Source organism: Mesocricetus auratus, unplaced genomic scaffold (assembly GCF_017639785.1).
Source record: "Mesocricetus auratus isolate SY011 unplaced genomic scaffold, BCM_Maur_2.0 Super-Scaffold_100007, whole genome shotgun sequence".
In the NCBI taxonomy this organism is placed as follows: Eukaryota; Metazoa; Chordata; class Mammalia; order Rodentia; family Cricetidae; genus Mesocricetus; species Mesocricetus auratus.
In genome coordinates, this window is record NW_024429191.1 from 3,287,652 (window position 1) to 3,306,787 (window position 19,136).

Sequence of the window (19,136 nt, forward strand, 5' to 3'; positions counted from 1 at the left end):
ATAATGTATCTGGACCTAACCCTAAACATGAAAAGGGGCCCACAGGCACACTCTTAACCATTTTCCAAAGAAATATGTTTAAACGGCTTTACCATGCAGAGCTATGGCTTCCCGGAAGGGTTGCAAATCAGTCTCTACAGATGAGCTAGTTTCCGTTGAAGTAGCTCGGTTAGGGGACACTACAGTCAGTCTTGGGGGGAGCTCTAGAGTTTCGTGGTGGAGGAACCTTTCCACACAGGAAGCTGATCAAATCTTCTCTACGAATAGTTCTTCTGCGCTTTTTAACCCAGGCCAGCACATCCTTATTGCGTCGCTGATAGCCAATCTGAATTCCAATATCAAAACTTCGCTGATGGGTATCCACGCTTTCTATTAGAAAAAAAAGGGGGAAATATACAGTGACTTGCAGCCATACATACTATATTTGCTCCTAAAGAAAGCACTTTGTACATTAACCAAAATGAAGACGCTACGAGCATTCTAAACCCATATATAATTTTATAGTCCAAAATATACCTTAGTCATTTTCTGGGGGGGGGGGGGGGGGTTCGAGACAGGGTTTCTCTGTATTGTTTTGGAGGCTATCCTGGAACTCTCTCTGGAGACCAGGCTGGCCTCGAACTCACAGAGATCTGCCTGCCTCTGCCTCCCAAGTGTTGGGATTAAAGGTGTGCGCCACCAATGCCCGGCCCCTTAGTCATGTTTAAAACATCAAACATTTAATCTTCTAAGTCTAAATGCAGAGTTCAATTCTAAAATTTACTTCCTATTCCTGCAAAAAAGATAAACACTGTATACACAAATGGAGGGATGCTTTTCTTTAGCCAAAGTAACTTGTCAAACTTTAGCCTATTTTAGAGTATTAGGTGTTACTTGAGAAACAAAAGCTATCTACCCTTGAATTAGTACCACTGTGCCCTTACTACAAGTAAACCAAAAGACCACACTCACTGCTCTCAATATATTTGCAGTCTGCTTGTAACCAAAAGTCTTTTGTAAATTATAACCATTCTTTTGCCTTAAACTTTCCCAGAGTAGCCTCCCAGTGCATAATGAAACCCAGTTCAGCAAAATATCCCCTGCCATTCAGTTGTTTTATTCTGTTGGAAACAATATCTCTAAGCTTAAAAGTCACCCCAAGTTTCTTTTGAAGTTAGCTGCTGAGCTAGCAAAACTCATGGACTATCTTTTATTTTAGGAAATAAGGTCTCACTATGTAGCCCTGGCTAGCCTCTAAGTACAGAGTAGATTCTAAAAGGGGGGAGGAATCATACAAAAAATGAAGAGGTCATTCCCACTAAGACAAATCATTAAACATCAGAGAGCCTAAGGTGAATAAATCTGACTTTTTAAAAAAAAGTATTCCTATGGGAAGCCTTAGCCTCTCCCTGGAGATGGGAGGAGGGGGGAGTGGAGGGAGTTAGAGGAAAGGAGGGAGGGGGAACTGGGTTTCGAATGTAAAAAATAAATTTAAAAAAGTAATAATAGTAGTTAAATAGAGCAAAAACTAATTTAACACGAAAAGTCTTGGCCTCAATCCCCAGTGCTCATCCCCAAAAGCAGGGTGACCCAGAGTGCAGCTATATAAGCAGAACTCTGCAACAACACTTTCTCTTAGTAGATGGCAAATATTGTACACTCTTTTAACCACAGCATTCTGGAAACAGAGGCAGGTAGATATCTGTGATTTCAAGGTCAGCCTGGTCTACAAAATGAGTTTCCCCAGGGCCACAAAACTCCTGTCTGCTACAGAGCTCATGTCCAAAAAAAAAAAAGTCAAAAAAGTGGGACTCTTAAAATTTAAGTTCAAACAAACTTACTGCTCTTGCAGAGGACCTCTGCTCAGTTCCCAGCACCCACATGGTGATCCAAAACCCTCATCCTTGAACTCAAAGGCAGAGGATATCTGAGTTCAAGGCAATCCTGATCTACAGAGCAAGATCCAGTATAGTCAGGACTAAAAACCCAAAAAAATTCAAACCATTATAACTTTGAGAAAGTAGATGAGTCTATTTTAGATATAAAAAGACAATAGTGAGATCATTTCTCCAGTGTAACTTCTAGAACCCAAGTCACTACAAAATCTGCTGCTTACTCATTTCCTCAAATATACGAGCAGACATGAATGCCATCTTAGAAAACAGTATTCATGAAGGTTACACACACGGCTCTTTCCAACTCTTAAAGGAAAGATGGGAAAGCCATCTTTAAATAGTAGATACACTCATCTATCAAGAACTTTAGTGATTCTTAAAGAGCTGAGCAGTTTGTTAAGGAAATCAATCAAACACAATAACCCTATCCCATGGGACTAAATAAAAGTACAAAATCCAAGCAATCAGCTTTATAGAAACTTGCCCTCTGTCTCAAAAATACAAAAACAACAACAAATAAACATTGCTAGGGCTGGAGAGACAGCTCAGTGATTCAGAGCTGCTTTCCCAGAGTTCCTGAGTTCAAGTCCCAGCAACCACATGGCGGCTCATAACCATCTATATTAGGATCAGATGCTCTCTTCTACCATGCAGGTATTCATAAAGAGCACTATACATGAAATATAAATTTTAAAAAGATAGAAGCCCGCCCTAAAGGAGTGCTTTGATTCAAACTCCTAAATGGAGAGGTTTGTTCTTAAGAGAATTAGGAAGAATGAATTAAATTCGGTAATGAAACAGTTTTGATGAACACATCTGCACCTGTGGGCTTCAGATCTCAAAAAACCAGAGCACAGAAACTATGGGATAGTCTTGAGTCCAGAACTGTTTTAACAAAATCAAAGCCATTGCTAGAAAAGGCCTATATAACCTCAAGGAAAGGTGAAGTCTCACAGTATCAAACTGTCAACCCACCCTTTAACCACAAGACACACCCTTATTTACAAGAGTCACGGTGCCCAGTCCATGTTTATTTGAAAAATGTTTTCCAAAATAGAGAGATTTTTAAAGTCTGGTTTTCCCAGAACAGCAGTGGCATACACTAGAAACATTCTGGGCAGTTCCTTCATACATAATTCACAGAGCCAAATTCATCAGAGTTTTGTTTTTGGTGCTAGAGTTCAACCCCTGCACATGCCATATTCATACTCTGCCACTGAATAATGTTCTGTCCTTAAATGTTTTCTAATACAAAACTTTGAGTTGTCATAGTGGGTATCCCAAGTGAAAGACTGGGACTCGAAGGGCCTTATCTAAAGCTAGGCTAAGCGGCAAGAGTTCCAGGCAGGTGATGGTGGTGGTACATGCTTTTAATTCCAACACTTGGGAGGCAGAGGCAGGTGGATTTCTGAGTTGAAGGTCAGCCTGGTCTACAATGTGTTCCAGGAGGACAGCCTCCAAAGCTACAGAGAAACCCTATTTGAGGAAAAAACCAAAGAAGCAGAGTTTTGCCACCAAAAAATCCACTTCTTCAACTAGAGAGAAAAAAAAAATTCAGTCTTCTTTACAAGCCTAAAACACAATATTAAATCAAAATAACACTTCTTCTAAAGAAAGTAACAACCACAAAATACTGGAATTCAAAGTCAAATTTGCACTGACCATCTACAATCTAACAAACAAGGAAAAACAAGTATTTGGGTTTTGCTGTCTAGGCAGGGTCTCAATAGCCAATGGCCTTGAACTTCTGATCCCTTTACCTCCACCTCCTGAGATCCCATGCCTAGTTTATGGGGTGCTGTATTTGATCCAGGACCACTGAACATGCCAGACAAGCACTCAACAACTGAGCTACATCACCAGCTCCAAAGTAATGTTTTTATTAGGAACATAAGGATAAGAATTAAAGTCAAAATGAAACTTTTTTCCAATTATTTTAATAAAACAACTCTCCTGTAGTCTCTAAAAAATTAGTAACTAAGAACTTCTTTTTCACTTCCAATGTGTTTTCCTAATCTTCACTAAGAACAAAAGATGGGAACCAAGAGAGAATCACAGCTGCTACTTAATGGCTATAAACATCCCTAGCCTCTAATCTCTGGCCTCTCCTTCAAAGTTGTTGTCTGGAAAATTAACTATGTGTTGAGCAAAGTTCTCTCCACACCTGATATAGGAACAGAACATGTAACTTAGAAACTAATTTACATAATCCTACACCTAGCTATGGTAACTAAGCCATTCAATTCTGGACAAGAATCATGTAGCAAGTTAGTATGGGCTCTTCTAAGTTTCAGAGTAGCACTAACATTAAAACCAAACTCAACATACAAGCAACAAGCAGAGAAATGCAAAGCAAGTCACCAAATCAAGTTACTCCTACATACAGTCTGCTCAGATGTGTATGGACACATGCTCAGAGATCAGGCCAACTTTGTAGACCCCAGAGATCAAACTCAGGTCCTCAGACTTGGCACCTTTACCAAATGAATTATCTCACTGGCCTGAAAATGCAAGTAACATATAAAAGCCTAAGTTATTTGTTAAACAGCAAGAACTTGTCTCAAAAAGTTCACAAAGTAAGAAAAAGCTTCAAAGCTTGGTACTATTATTTACATTAGATAATCCCAAACATTTACCATCAACCTCTAGGCAGAACACACTTTCTTACAAATATTGTTATAAGCATTCCCAACTTATACCAGGTTTTCATTTTGTTCAGTTCACCTTTGGAGTATAAGTAACAGGTTAAGACCAAACTGGCCACACTGAATTGAAATGATTGTTAGAAACAGGACATGAACTAGACAACTGTGGAGCACACCTTTAACCCCAGCACTTGGGAAGCAGTGAAAGCTATATCTATGGGACCAAACTGGTCTACAAATCAAGTCCCAGGACAGCCAGGTCTACACACAAGAGAAACCATGTCTTTAAAAACAAAAATACTAGAATTACTTCCTTTCATATTAACCACTTGCCACTGTTCAAAACAAACAGTTAAGACCTGATCACTAGCACTATCAACATTTGAATATTCCCTAACTGCCAGACACAAAACTAAGAGTTTGTATGGTGTCTGTAATCTTCAGTACTACTAAAGCAGATACACAAGAACAACTCAAAATATGCAGTATCAAGAGAAAGGTCTCAACATGACAGACTTCTAACCAACCCATGCTTCAAACACACTTATAAAGAGTAGAGGTAAGGGGCCTAAAATGATGGTTAGGTGTTTAAAGCACTAGAGCAAAGAACCCAGATTTTGTTTCCAGAATCCACATGCTAACTCAAAATCATTCATACCTCCAGTTCCAGTTTTGATGCTGGTGGTGAGAGCCTTTAATCCCAGCACTGGGAAGGCAGAGGCAGGTGGATCTCTGAGTTCAAGGCCAGCCTGTTCTACAAGAGTTCCAGGACAGCCAGTGCTTAACAGAGAAACCCTCTCTCAAAAAAACAAACAAACAAACAAACAAAAAAAACTAAACAAAAAGCAAAAAGAAGGAAGGAAGGAAGGAAGGCTGGCTTATTAGGAGACCGAAACAGGATTGCCATAATTTTGAAGACAGCCCAGGGTCACATAACACAAAAAAGGAAAGCAGAATTGGGGGGGGGGGCAGATATATTAGTCCACACCTTTAATTTCAGCACTCTGGGGATAGAGGCAGGAGGATCTGAGTTTGAGGCTAACCTGTCTATATACATAGTGAGCTCCATTACAGGCAATTACATGGTGAGACATGTCTCAAAAAATAAAATAAAATAATAAATAACACAACTGGGACTGGGAGATGTAACTCAGCTGGTAGACTGGGTAGACCCTTGGTTTGATACCCAGCATGGAAAAAACTGGCTTTGATAACACAAGTCTGTTTTCCCAGGTAAGGTAGATGATGACAAATTCAAAGTCATCAACAATTACAAAGCAGGATGCCAGACTAGCCTAGAAACAATGGAGGTGGGGGACGAAGTTGACATGAGGCATGGGACTTGAGAAGTAACTCTGTGGTTCCAATACTAAACAGCTAGGCAAGAGTTACCACCTCAGGCAGTGTCCTATATATAAGGCTACCCAGGCTAACCTTGTCCTGAATGACAGCCACCAGTCCAAGCTTAAGGAGTTAAGCATCTCCAAGATTCAGAGAGACATGGTATCATGTCTATGGCCCTAGTAGTGGGGTAGCTGAGACAGGATCACTGCATACTAGAGACCAGCCTAAGCCACATGGCAAGAACATTGTCTCAAAAAAATTTTTTTTCAGAATTGTATACAATTTCAGTAGCACCAGTACTCCCAAAAAGTAAACTACAGGTTTAGCAGTGTTTTTCCCAGGTACCCACCAAACCTACCTAGAATTCTTCTCTCCCTTTAGTTGAAAGCACAATATTCACACTATGCCAAGGAAACAATAACATTTAAGGGATGCTGTTCTCTTTGGAATGATCACATACATCAAGAACCAACCACCAGAATTTCCTACCTCCCCCCCCCCCCACAAAAGCAACTCTGGCATAAAAGGTCCAGGGTCTCTCTCTCATCAACAAGTCATATATTCCCATCCCTCTTTGCGACAGGGTCTCACTATGTAGCCCAGGCTGGCAAACTTGCCACCTTCCTCCTCAAAATTCCAAGTAACTAAGATTCACAAGCCAGTATCACCAGGGACTGCCCAAATGAAATATGTCCTCAACAAGAAGACAAAACCAACTTGTTTTCTCTTCCAAATTCTTCTGACCATATCCTGACCAAACCACAAGCGCATGCTCAATTTTTCAAAAGCTCCCTGGCAATTAAAAGATCTGAGGATCAACGAATGGGCTCAGCAGGTAAATGCCCTTGCCACCAAGCCTGATAACCTGAGTTGATGTATGTTTAAGAGAATCAACTCCCAAAAGTTGTATCCTTTGATTTCTTCACACACATGCAACACATACTAAATAAATAAATGTAACTTGAAAAACTTTTGGCGTCTCTTTTCCTCTGTAATGGTACACCATACCCAACTCTGCTTCTGGCCCTGTCTTCTCAAAAGACTCTGAGAATCAAGCAACTCCTGGCCAAGAAATAAAAGCATAATGGTCCTTTTCCTCAATGGATTCAGATGAAAACTGCTAATAAAATTAGGTACAACTCCAAGAGAAGGCACTGGAGGAGAATGAAGCTGGGTCTGTAGGGATTCTCACAATGGCAAGACTGAGGGTTTAGTCTGAATCATATCAATCCTACCAGATGCAGTTCAACATTTTTAACCTGTAAATTTGGTTATGTTTAAATCGGGGTGTGGTCTGTCCAGTACAAAGACAAAGTCTTTCAGAAAGATGACCTCTCTTAAAAGAGGACACAGGCCAGGCATAGTAGTAGAGCTGTAATTCCAACACTCAAGTTCAAGGCTATCTTGGGCTACATAAGAAGACACTCACAAAGAAGCAAGCAAGCAAATAAGCATTTCCCCAAAGACCCCTTTGTTAAGAGAGTTCTACCTCAACTCTGACCTTCCTGTGTGCTTACTTAAAAGAATTACAAGAAGCACTATTCTTCCCTGGCTACAAAATGAGTCATTTTTAGTTTATCATGTGCTTGATTACATTAAATACAAGAGAGTATTGCCTGCTTACGAGGATGCTGCCAAAGTCTTTCTTCCTGTCAGCTAACACTTAAGTTCATCATAACTGTGAACAATCTGACTTTGAATTCACTTGTGACATTACTAATTTTCCAGTTCTATTTAAGATAACAAAATATTCTTAAAACTGTATGCCTGTTCTATAATGGCCACACTCTGAAAAGGTGGCAGTGTGTGAAAGTACATTATTCACCCTCCTTACAACAAAAATTACCTAATCCCATATAAAATTTGCCCATCCCTTTGAGGTAAAAAGCATGTTTTAGTTAACAGGACACTTAATAGAATCAATTCACACTGGCAATCCAGGAAATACATGTCCTATTCAAACAAAAGCAATGCTCCTCATGAAGTTTTCTAAGCAAAGAAAATTTATCAGTTTGGAAACAGGGTCACATCACAGAGCTCAGGCTGGCCTTGAACTCAGTGATCCTCCTACCACAACCTCCCCAGTACTAGAATTACAAACATTTGCCACTATATCCAGCAATAAGCATTTCATATGCAGTAATTATACTATTAATTATTTTAGCCTGGTGATGGTGGCAAAAGCCTTTAATTCAACCACTGGGGAGGCAGAGGAAGGCGAATCTCTGTGAGCTAAGGCCAGTCTGTACAAAGGGAGTTCCAGGACTACTGGAATTGACACAGAGAAACCAGTCTCAAAAATAAAAAAAATTTACTTCAGAATTCAGGCTGGGTTTGCTTTTTATTGGGGAGGGGGGAGGTAGAGGCAGTAGAGGATTTTGTTTTGCTTTTCAAGAGACAGACTCGCTCTGTAGACCAGCCTGGCCTCACTGAAGAGATCCACCTGCCTCTGTGGCCCCAGGGCTTGGGTTAAAGGTGATCCACCACTCCCTGCTCAACCCATCTTTTAAGGAAAAGTTCTAGCTTTAATCCTGGAGAGATTCCTCCTATTAGTATGCACCAGCACCAAAACCATGGGCCATTCACAACACTAATATGGCTTAGTCTAGGGACCCAGAAACCAGAAAAATGTTCTACATTTGCTGTCTTCCCTTTGAAACAAAAACTGCAAAAACAAAAAAAGGATAAGCCTCAGTTATCAAGACAACAACATTATTACTCTACAACATAAAGTACTGAGTTTTGTCAGAATGTAGTAGCAGGTGCCTGCCTTTAATCCCAACACTCAGGAGGTAGAGAGGCAGATCTCTGAGTTCCAGGCCAGCTTGATCTAAACAGAGAAACTGTCTCAAGAAATAAAGCAAAGCATTGTGCTATTAATACCTACAATGTGAACTCAACGAAGCCATTTCGTAAGTATATAGCAATCAAGTTGCCAGGAACTGGAGTGGAAGATATATTTGTTAAAGTATGTGTGTCAAAAAAGAAACTGCCCATTTTTTAAAGGTGATTTTATTGCATGCAAATTATATACTAAGGAATTTAAATTTGTTAAAATTTTAATTTAATTATATTTCTAAATTCTCTTTCTACATAAAAACAAGAACTATCCAAAGAGATTGCTCAAGACCCCCAAGCACCAATAGATGCTACAAATCAATTTATTCAGTAGTCAAAACTTATGAAACTTAGGCTAGGGTTGTGACTCAGCAGCTATCTAATTAACTGCCCAGCATTTTTGAGGCCCCTGGACTTCATCCCTAACACTCTCCCTTAAAACTTAAGAAACCCAGCTATATAAAATCAAAGCTGACTGATAATCATGTAAACTATGTTTCTAGTAGGGCTTGATGGTATACACCTATAATCTGAGAACTGGAGAAACATGCTGGAGAATTGTAAGTTTGATGCCAGCCTAGGCTACAAAGTGAGACCCCTGTCTTACAAAAGCAAAAAAAAAAAATCAATAAATAAGCTGTTTCTGGTTTTTTTGTTTTGTTTTTTTAGTTTTTGAGACAGGGTTTCTCTGTGGCTTTGGAGGCTGTCCTGGAACTAGCTCTTGTAGACCAGGCTGGTCTCGAACTCAGAGATCCACCTGCCTCTGCCTCCTGAGTGCTGGGATTAAAGGCACGGGCCACCACTTACTTACTGTTTCTTCAGTAAGACTGGACTATGAGTTTCTCATTCTCTAAATTAACATTTCAGTTAACAGTTCTCAAAATTACCATCCCTTCAAACTGTCAAGTGTACACTAAGCCTCTTACAAAATGCTGACATCATCAATCTGACACTCAAAAAGATGCTCCATATTCTTTCAACTGTTATTTCCTCAACTGCACAAATTTCTACTGGATTAACATTTGGAAGCCAATTAATTAATCCAAATTAATTTTATCACAAGAAAACTCCCAAAGCTCTAACAATGCACTAAGTCAAACCTATTGTTACCAAGAGTACAATACAATGGCCAAGACCTTATGTATACCTGTACATCTTCAGTCATCAGATCTGAAAATGAACTCCAAAACAGCACCAGACACAAAGCCATCCATTCAAAACTGTTATTACAGACACCAACAATTTAGTCAATTACAAAATAGTCTCTTTAAAAAGATCTGATGAACTTGCTATAAACAGGACAGCACACACAATTCCAATTCAATCAGCACTTCAATGCTATCAAACTACCATGCTTCAAGAGCCCAGATTCAAGAATCTTCCAAGGGAGGATGATCCCTTCTGTGGTACCAAGAAAAAAAAACCAACACACAAAAAAATCACTTTTCTTCCCTTGAAGCCTGAACAGAAACAAGGCTCATCAGTCTTCCACTGCAGAGCTTCTCAATCTCAGCACTTTGGAGACTGGGTAAGATAAGTCCTTGATAAGGGTAGGAGCTAGGGATGTCTCTGGCACTACAGAATAACCAGCAACCTCTACCCCACCACATGCCAACAACAGCCCCTCTCAGGGATGACAACCAAGTGCCCCCGAGGAGGAGGCCTCGGAGACCTCAGCGAAGTGTCAAAAATACTCGCTAGAACACTAATGATATCCTCAAATTGCAAGGCATTCAATGTTAGCAGAAGCTGGACTTGAGAGCAGAAAACACACACAGAACATCGGCCGCCAACCCGAAGCGACTTGCCCTTCCTCCCTTCCCCCTTAACCTGGCAAAAGGCAGAGCAAGGTTATCTTTACCTTTGTAGAGGTTGGTGACGGCGGTGGCTGCGTTTTGGAAGGGGACCCAGAGAGAAAGTCCTGGCTGCTGACACACTCGGTCTGGAATCAAAAAAGGAAAAAGAAAAAAAAAAAAAAACAATAAGGGAGGGGGGACAAAAGACACAAGAACACAGAGAAAGAAGAGAATGTTATTTGGGCGTCAGTCACTCCGGAACGGCCATATTAGGTTTCGCCATTTTGTTCAGGGTTTGGGGATCCCAAAGGGAGCTTGAGACCGGAGTTACTGAGTCGAGAAGGGGGAACCTGACATCAGCGAAGCTGGAGCAGCAAACACGGCCTGGCAGGAGCAGGGAGGCGCCCCTCGCAGTCTCCGCCCCGAGGCCGGCTCGGGGCACAATAGGGCCGCCCCACCGCCTCCTTCGCCATTTTGTGACAGGGACTCCTCCCCTATCCCCTCGATCCGGCGGGGGACACCCGGACCGATAAGTCGGGACCCTCCAGGGAACTCCAAATCGGGGGAGTCTCCCCATCTTTCATCGCAGATCTCCCTCCCTGGGCCGATCCTCCGTCGGCGTCGTGCGAGTCGGATGGCAAGGGGTCCGCGGGGCGGCCGTCCCCTCCCCGCCGCCGAGCTGTCCCCGCAAGATGCGGGGATCCACCGGGTCCCGGGAAGCGAGCCGGGAGCCGGGCGGAAGGGCAGCTCCGCAGGCCGGGGCGGCGCCAAGATGGCGGCGCGGCCTCACCTTTGTAGAGCTGAGCCACGGCTGTGGCCGAGTTCTGGAAGAGATGCCACAGTTTCTGCTGCTTGTGCTCGGGCTGCGCGGCGGCCGCTGCCTCCTCCTGTAGCTCGGGGGACAGCTGTTCGTCCTGCTCGGCCTCGGCCAGGCACTGCCGCTCCCACTTGGAGAACCAGTGTTCAGGCCCGTGCTCCTGAATCTCCGCCTCGCCCTCCTCCTTCCGCTCCTCCATCCTCCGCGGCCTCCCGCGGCCTGGCCGCCGCCGCCGCCGCGTCCTCCTCAGGCGGGGCCCCCGCGGGAGCGTCGTCGTCAACAGGCCCGGAGACAAGGGGCCCGGCGGCCAGCCCAGGCCTCTGCTGCAAGCCCGCGGAGCCGGCGCCCGCCCCGCAAAGCCCGGGGAGGGGGGGCCCTCTCCCCACCTGACCCGCTCAGAGGCTCCGCACCCTGCCCTGGCCTCGCCCGCACCCCTTTACCACCCGCCCACTGCACCCCGTCCTCGCTCCGACCCCCGCCGCTCTCCACCCGGCGCTCCCTGCCCGGCCTGCGCCGCCGAGCCCACCCCGAAGACTGAAGAACGTCGTCGACGGCGGCGGCGTCGACGCCTCTGCGGCGGCCGGGCCCCGCCCTCCCCCGCCCACATGCTGACTGGAAAGCGCCGCCCACTTGGCCAGCGGGCCGCCCGGGAGGAGGCGGTTGGGGTGCGTCCGCCGTCAGCCTTCCCCATTGGCCCGCTGCAACGGGTTCCGCGTGCCGGCCCCTGAACACAGCGTTCTGATTGGCTCGCCCGCCTGTCGACCTGATGTCATCAATGGGCGGAGGTGGAGGGGGGGGAAAGGAGTAAATGTCAGGGAACATGAAGACCGTACAGCAGGGAGGAGTTGACAGTGTTTGCATCCAGCCAACCAAAGCAGAAAAAAATATGTGTACGCCGTCGCAGAGGAGGCTGCGCATGCTCAGTGCTTGCTGTCCCTTGTCCAGCTCGAGTCACGTGACTCGTCCGGGTGACCGCACCCGCCCGGGGGTGGAGGCGCCTTTCTAGGGCTTGCAAGTCCATGGTCACCGACTGTTTATGTTCTGACTCCGGGTTCCTGAGAAGTCAGTCTACGTCTGTTTCCAAAGCGTTTTCCATGCCAGAATTCCTAACCTTAGTGGGCAAATAAATCGTGTGAGTTCAAAGGGACGCCCACCGCGGCTTCCGGGAGAACGGGACCGGCCCGAGCTCGACATCGGTCCCGCTTTGAGCTAGAAGCGGCCCTGCACCTGTCCTGTGCACGCTCCCGGGACACGTGCGACCTCCGCGTCCCTCCCCCGCCCCTGGTGCAATTCCTGGCATCCCCGCGCCTGCGCAGCGACTTACGGGTGGGCAGTCCAGGGAACCGGGTCTGGGAAGAGGAGGGTAGGGGCGATGACGTGACCGAGCTGACAGCCTGGCCAGAGGACCCTACACCAACTGCACAGCCTGAAAACCAGGATCTGACCCTGCCTGCGCTGACTTCTCCCGAAATCACCCTCGGTTCTGTCCAATCACCCTGACCTGTCGCCTTCCCCCACCTCCTAGTCTCTGATCTGTCTGAAAATTCATATTTCTTTTTCCTCCTCGCGGGGGGGGAGAGAGAGAGAGAGAGAGAGAGTGTGTGTGTGTGTGTGTGTGTGTGTGTGTGTGTGTGTGTGTGTGTGTGTGTGTGTGTGTTTAAAGATTTGCTATATATGTATGTCTGCGTGCCAGAAGAGGGCGCAAGATCTCATGACAGATGGTTGTGAGTCTCCATGTTGTTCCTGGGAATTGAACCCAGGACCTCTGCAAGACCTGCCAGGGAGACCTGCCAGGGCGCTCAACCGCTGAGCCATTTCTCCAGTCCCCTGTTCTGTTTTGTTTTGTTTTGTTTTGTTTCGTTTTGTTTTGTAGTCCTTGGGGTCGCTATGCTTAGCGTGATTGCCTCAAACTCTTGAGATCCTCCTTTCTTTGCCTCCCGAGCGCTAGGGTTAAGGCATGTGCCAACACACATGGTGGGTTTTTGGTTCGTTTTGTTGTTTTTAAATCCTAAATTGACCTCAAGGAAGCCTAAGCAACATTATCACAAATCAACACCCGGACCCTTCAGGTGCCTACAACTAGTCTGTAAAAACCAACCTATGCTTCAGCGAGGCCCGATGGAACACACCTGGAATCAATTCTGGCACTCAGGAGGATCATCACAAATTGGCATAAGCAAAAACTAGTCTCAGAAAATTAAATATTACTTAATTTAAAAAGCAGCCTGTAGCCGCGCGTTGGTGGTGCACGCCTTTAATCCCAGCACTCGGGAGGCAGAGACAGGCGGATCTTTGTGAGTTCGAGACCAGCCTGGTCTATAAGAGCTAGTTCCAGGACAGCCTCCAAAGCCACAGAGAAACCCTGTCTCGAAAAAAAAACAAAAAAAAAAAAGCAGCCTGTAGTCAGGCAGTGGTGGTGCATGCCTTTAATCCCAGCACTCAGGGGACAGAGGCAGACGAATCTCTGTGAGTTCCAGGCCAGCCAGATCTACGGAGTTCCAGGACAGCCTCCAAAGCTACACAGAGAAACCCTGTGGGGGCGAGGGAGCCTGTGTAAAAGTCACAGGGCATAAAATCATGTGGGAGATAGACAAAAGGTCCCATCGTGGGATTAGAGGACAATCAAAAGTGGGCATTCTCTGCCTTGGGAGTGAGGCACAGATAAATTCCTAGCAGACTGGAAAAGATAAAATGAAAAATGTAAGTCATTCATTCTGCCTAGCTCAGTTAGATTCTCATCAGCAGTCCTGTTCCCAAGAAATAACCTTTGAGAACTGAATCATTATGTCGTGTGTGTGTGTGTGTGTGTGTGTGTGTGTGTGTGTGTGTGTGTGTGTGTGTGATCTAAAGGTGGATGTCCTCACTCCAGGAGAAAAGGGGCATGGGGGAGCTCAAATGGCAGCACTCAGGAGCCTGAGGTCTGAGGATCACTATATATGTTAGACTACAGAGCAATTTCCAAGGCAGCCTAGGGAGTCCCTAACTTAGTTGAACCCAGCCTCAAGGTGCTTGCCATGACAGCCTGGTGATGTGCATTCAGATCACAAAGCCATATAAAAGTAGGAGAGAACCAACTCCACAAAGTTTCCCTCTGACCTCGACACACACTGTGGCACTCATACACCATACACACATGTACATGACAATAATAATTGAAATACATGGGTGTTTTGTTTTGTTTTCGTTTGATTTGGACTTTGAGACAGGCTCTCACTCCAGACTCACTATTTAAATAGAACTCTATTTGCCCAGGTTGGGCTTGACCTACTGGCAATCCCCCTTTCTCTCAAGTGACTGAGATGACAGGCATGTGTTACCATGCTTGGTGAGGTGATTCATTTAACATGTTACTATTCTTCAAACCTTTTCCTCATGACAGTTCAGACATCATTCATGTGGAGAAGCCAACGACTCCTAAAATGCTAAAGAGAAGCACTGCAGTGCACACCTACCTTAGAGTGCTGGGATTCTAAGCATGCCTCCCTGTGGATGGCCAAGTCATGTGGTGCTGGGAACAGAATCCAGACCTTGTGCATATGAGGCAAGCACTGTACCAACTAAGATGCATCCCCAGCCCTCCCCGTTTTTTAGTTTTTTTTATCCACATTTGTGCGTGATGCATAGATAGGCACACATGCCAGGTCACACATGTAGAGAGCAGAAGCCGTTTATCATATCAACTTCACATGCATCCTGGGACTCAAACTGAAGTCAGCAAGCTTGCACAGCAAATGCCTTTTCCCACTGAACCAGCTCGTTAGACCCACAAAACATACCCACTCTTTTGAAAAAGGGTCTTGCTATGTAGCCAAGGCTGGCCTCCAACTGGCGCTCCTAATTCTTGGGTCTCCCCAGTCACCACAATGAGCCAGGGGAATTATTTCTAATAACCTGGAAATAAGCAAGCATGTATGGGGGGTCATTGATTAGGTTGGGTTTTGGTTTTCTGAGACACTCATGGTGTCATTCAAGCTGGCCTGGAATACAGAACAATTGTACTGCCTCAGTCTCCTGGGTACTGGGGTACAGGTGTGTGACTTCACACCCAGGTTGCAAACATTTAGATAAGAGAGGTGCTGTAGTGGTATCTTGTAGTAGCGGCCACACCCTTTTGGTGTGGTTTCCTTTTAGGGTAGAGGCGCTGCGGAGAGCATCACGAGGGCAGGGACTGCATCTTCTGGAGCAGGAAGGCTGCAGCAGTTATTTGCTCTTATCTGCGTAACTTGTTCCCCAATAAAACACCTACTTATCAGTTATCTTGGGTCCGGTGAATTCATTTAAACCCTGCCTTCAAGGTGCTGTCTTAGTTAAGGGTACTATTGCTGTAATACACCAGGACCAAAAGCGGTTTAGGCAAGAAAGGGTTTATTTGGCTAATGCTTCTACATCATTGTTCATCATTGAAGTGTGGGAAGCTGGAGGCAGGAGCTGATGCAGAAGCCATGGAGGAGTGCTGCTTACTAACTAGCTTCCCATCCCTTGTCCAGTCTGCCTTGTTATAGAAACCAGATTCACCAGCCCAGGGGTAGAAACACCTACAAAGGGCTGAGCCCTCTCACATCAGTCACAGATTAAGAAAATGCCCCACAGGCTTGCCTACAGCCTGTTCTTACAGATGCATTTTCTCAGCTGAGGCTCCCTCCTCCAGGATAATCCAGTTTGTGTCAAGTTGACATAAAACCAGTTAGGACAGATGCTCTGTTTTGAATGCAGTAGCTGTCCAGATTCAATGCCAGTGTTGCCAAACAAAATTCCAAGAGTCCCACACATCTCTCCTGTTGTAACGGACTATGAGACATGCAGCTCCCGCGCTCTTCACAGAAGAAAGAACATGGTCTTCCCATTTTGCTGAATCAAAAGTCAAAAGCGCTGGTCGGTGGTGGTGCACGCCTTTAATCCCAGCATTCAGGAGCAAAACAGGTAGACTCCTAGTTCCAGGCCAACCGAGACTACTTAGACCCTGTCTCAAAACAAACAACCAAATGTTTTTAAGTCAAAGCGCATGTCTAATGTTCTGTGTGAGATAACAATACAGCACATCATCTTTGAAGTTTGGAGTTTAGTGTTTATTTTTGTTTTCATTATTATTTCTTTTTTGAGATGGGGATCATTCCCAGCTGGCCTGCTCACTATGTAGCCCAGGCTGACCTCCTGCTCACTGTGTAGTTCAAGCTGCCTTCAAACTCTGGCCTCCACCTCCTCAGTGCTAGACTGCCAGGCATTCACCACCATGCCAGGATGGTGTTGGAGTTGTTTATGTTTGCTGAGTCAGGGATTAATTATGCAACCTTGGCTGTCCTGGAGCATAATATGAAAATAGCTGGCCTTGAACTCACAGAGATCGTCCAAATGCTGTAATTAAAGGCATGCACCACCACCTCTGGCTCCTGTTGAGGTTTTAAAGAATAAGGCTGTATTTGTTCTCCTCATAATTCAGACTCAATGAGTAGTGTAGTCAGGGTTTGACCCTGACCTTTCCTTGTGAAGACATCTATTTTTGGTCATAGATCCAAGAAGGAATGTGATTATATTACACAAATACTAGATCGCTAATAAACATGGGAGCATTCAGCCAACAGGAGCAGGCCTTCATTTTCACCTCTCAAAACGGTTTCTTGGTTTGTTTTTCCAGAAATGCACCCTAACACCCTATTTCAGTTTCCTTCTCCCCATACTCCCAGGGTTTCTCTGTGTAGTCCTGGCTGTTCTGGAGCTCTAGAGCGACTGGCCTCGAACTCAGGATCCATCTGCCTCTGTCTTCCTTAGTGCTGAAATTAAAGGCCTGTGCCACCACACTCAACTCGTGTGTGTGTGTGTGTGTGTGTGTGTGTGTGTGTGTGTGTGTTGATGGTTTGCCTGCATGTATGTCTGTGTGTGAGTATCAGATCTCCTGAAATGGAGAGGCAGACAATTGTGAGCTGCCATGTGGATGCTGGGAATTGAAGCCAGGTCTTCTGGAAGACGCAGGTGGATTCTGGACAGCCAGGGTTGTTACACAGAGAACCCTGTCTCCAAATAAATAAATAAAATTTTTAAAATTTGGGCAATGTGTTTGATTTCAAGACTACATTTCCTAGGCAAAACAGATCATCAGATAAGAGTATTTATTGCTCTTGTAGAGGACCTGGGTTTGGTTCCTAGCACCCAAGTGGCAACTCACATCTACCCTTAACTCCAGTTCCAGGAGATCCAACTTCCTTTTTTGGTTCCATGGGCACACACATGGCATATACACATGCATGTAGAAAAAAAACAAAATATAAATTATATTTTTAAAAGACTACATTTCCCAGTCTCCCTTGCAGGTAATGGAGAATGATGAAATAATAGGAGGAAGTGCTTGGGTGGGGCTTCCAGGAAAACTATTGAAGAGGAACTGTCTTAGCCTGTCCTCTTGCCCCTGCCTTTTCCTCCTTCCTGCTTCCTAGAACACAAACAAGATATGCTGGGTTGAACATGAGGTAATCCCTAGGATTGAAATATGTACAAACACGATGGAGCAGGAAGAAGTCTCTGAGACTGAATCTGCAGGTGTCATAGCGTACCTACCTCGAGACTTTTTAAATAGAGGGAAAAAAAAACTCTGTGTAATACAGAAATACAAGTAAATATGGACAGATTAGAACTAAACAATCCATTACTGTCTCTTTCTTTTTTATTCTGGGGCAGAGTTTCACTGTGTAGCTAGCCCTGGCTGACCTGGAACTTCTTTATAGACTGAGCTGGCCTTGAATTCACAAAGGTTTGCCAGCCTCACCTAGCCCATTAATCTTTTTGAAAATATCCTTTTTATAAATTCTGTTTGTTTATTTAATGTATATATGAGGGAGGCAGTATGCACATGAATGCAGTGCCTGCAGAGACCAAAAGAGGTCACTGGAACCTCTGGAGCTAGGTTAGAGTTAAGTTTGCCTGTTGCTGGTACTGGGAACCAAACTCCAGAGGGGTGGGAACTCTTCACAGCTGAGCAGTCTCTCCATTTCCCATGTAAGGTCAGAGGTTTCCTGTCTCCGGGTTGGGGTGTAGCTTACTGGCAGGGAACATTATTAGCATGCTTGAAAGGCTCTGGATTTTGCTCATTTGTTATCTATGAGTCTGAAAAAAGTGTATTTTATTTACTTAGTTTTTTTGTTTGTTTGGTTGGTTTTTGGTTTTTCCACACAGGGTTTCTCTGTGGCTTTGGAAGCTGTCCTGGAACTCACTCTGTAGACCAGGCTGGCCTCGAACTCACAAAGATCTTCCTGCCCCTGCCTCCCGAGTGCTGGGATTAAAAGTGTGTGCCACCACCACCCGGTTAATGTTAGCTTTCTAATGAGGGAAAATACTATTTCTTTGTTTTGCTTTGTTTTTTGAAACTGTGTTCCTTGTTGCTCAAGATTTTTTTCTTTTAAATTTGTTTTGTGTGCATTGGTGTGAAGGTGTCAGATCCCTTGAAACTAGAGTTACAGACAGTTGTTAACTGTCATGTGATTGTTGTGAACAACAGCTTACTCTAGCTCTGACTAGACTAGAACTCACTATGTAGACTAGGCTAGCCTCAAACTTGTAGCCATTCTGCATTTGCTTCCCAAATATTGGGATGACAGGCATGTGTCAGGCTTTGATCCCAAATGATTTCTTAAATCTCTTACATTAGTACATTCCTAAGGCCACAGCAACAGCAACCTCAGCTAAGAGCTCTGATATAGAGACTGTCCTCCATTTAAAGTTGTACCTGACTTTCATGGGTCCCTTAGTAGGAATGCCCCCTCTGGGGGAAGAAATATGCCAGCTTTAGAATTGGAGACAGTGGAAATGGTGCAGAACTCATGCTCAGAGAAAC

At 44.7% G+C, this 19,136-nt stretch overlaps 1 protein-coding gene and 1 pseudogene across 1 annotated transcript in view; one reads left to right on the forward strand and one right to left on the reverse strand.

Moving 5' to 3' along the window:
- Positions 1–11,707, reverse strand: part of CUNH16orf72 (chromosome unknown C16orf72 homolog) — a 28,720-nt gene extending 17,013 nt beyond the window's left edge. The window contains 4 exon segments of the mRNA XM_005084555.4: positions 93–198; positions 200–369; positions 10,563–10,643; positions 11,288–11,707. Coding sequence (XP_005084612.1) covers positions 93–198; positions 200–369; positions 10,563–10,643; positions 11,288–11,513 — 583 coding nt within the window. The 5' untranslated portion in view covers positions 11,514–11,707.
- Positions 5,711–7,045, forward strand: LOC106022375 (annotated as a pseudogene).
- Positions 11,708–19,136: the final 7,429 nt, after the last annotated feature.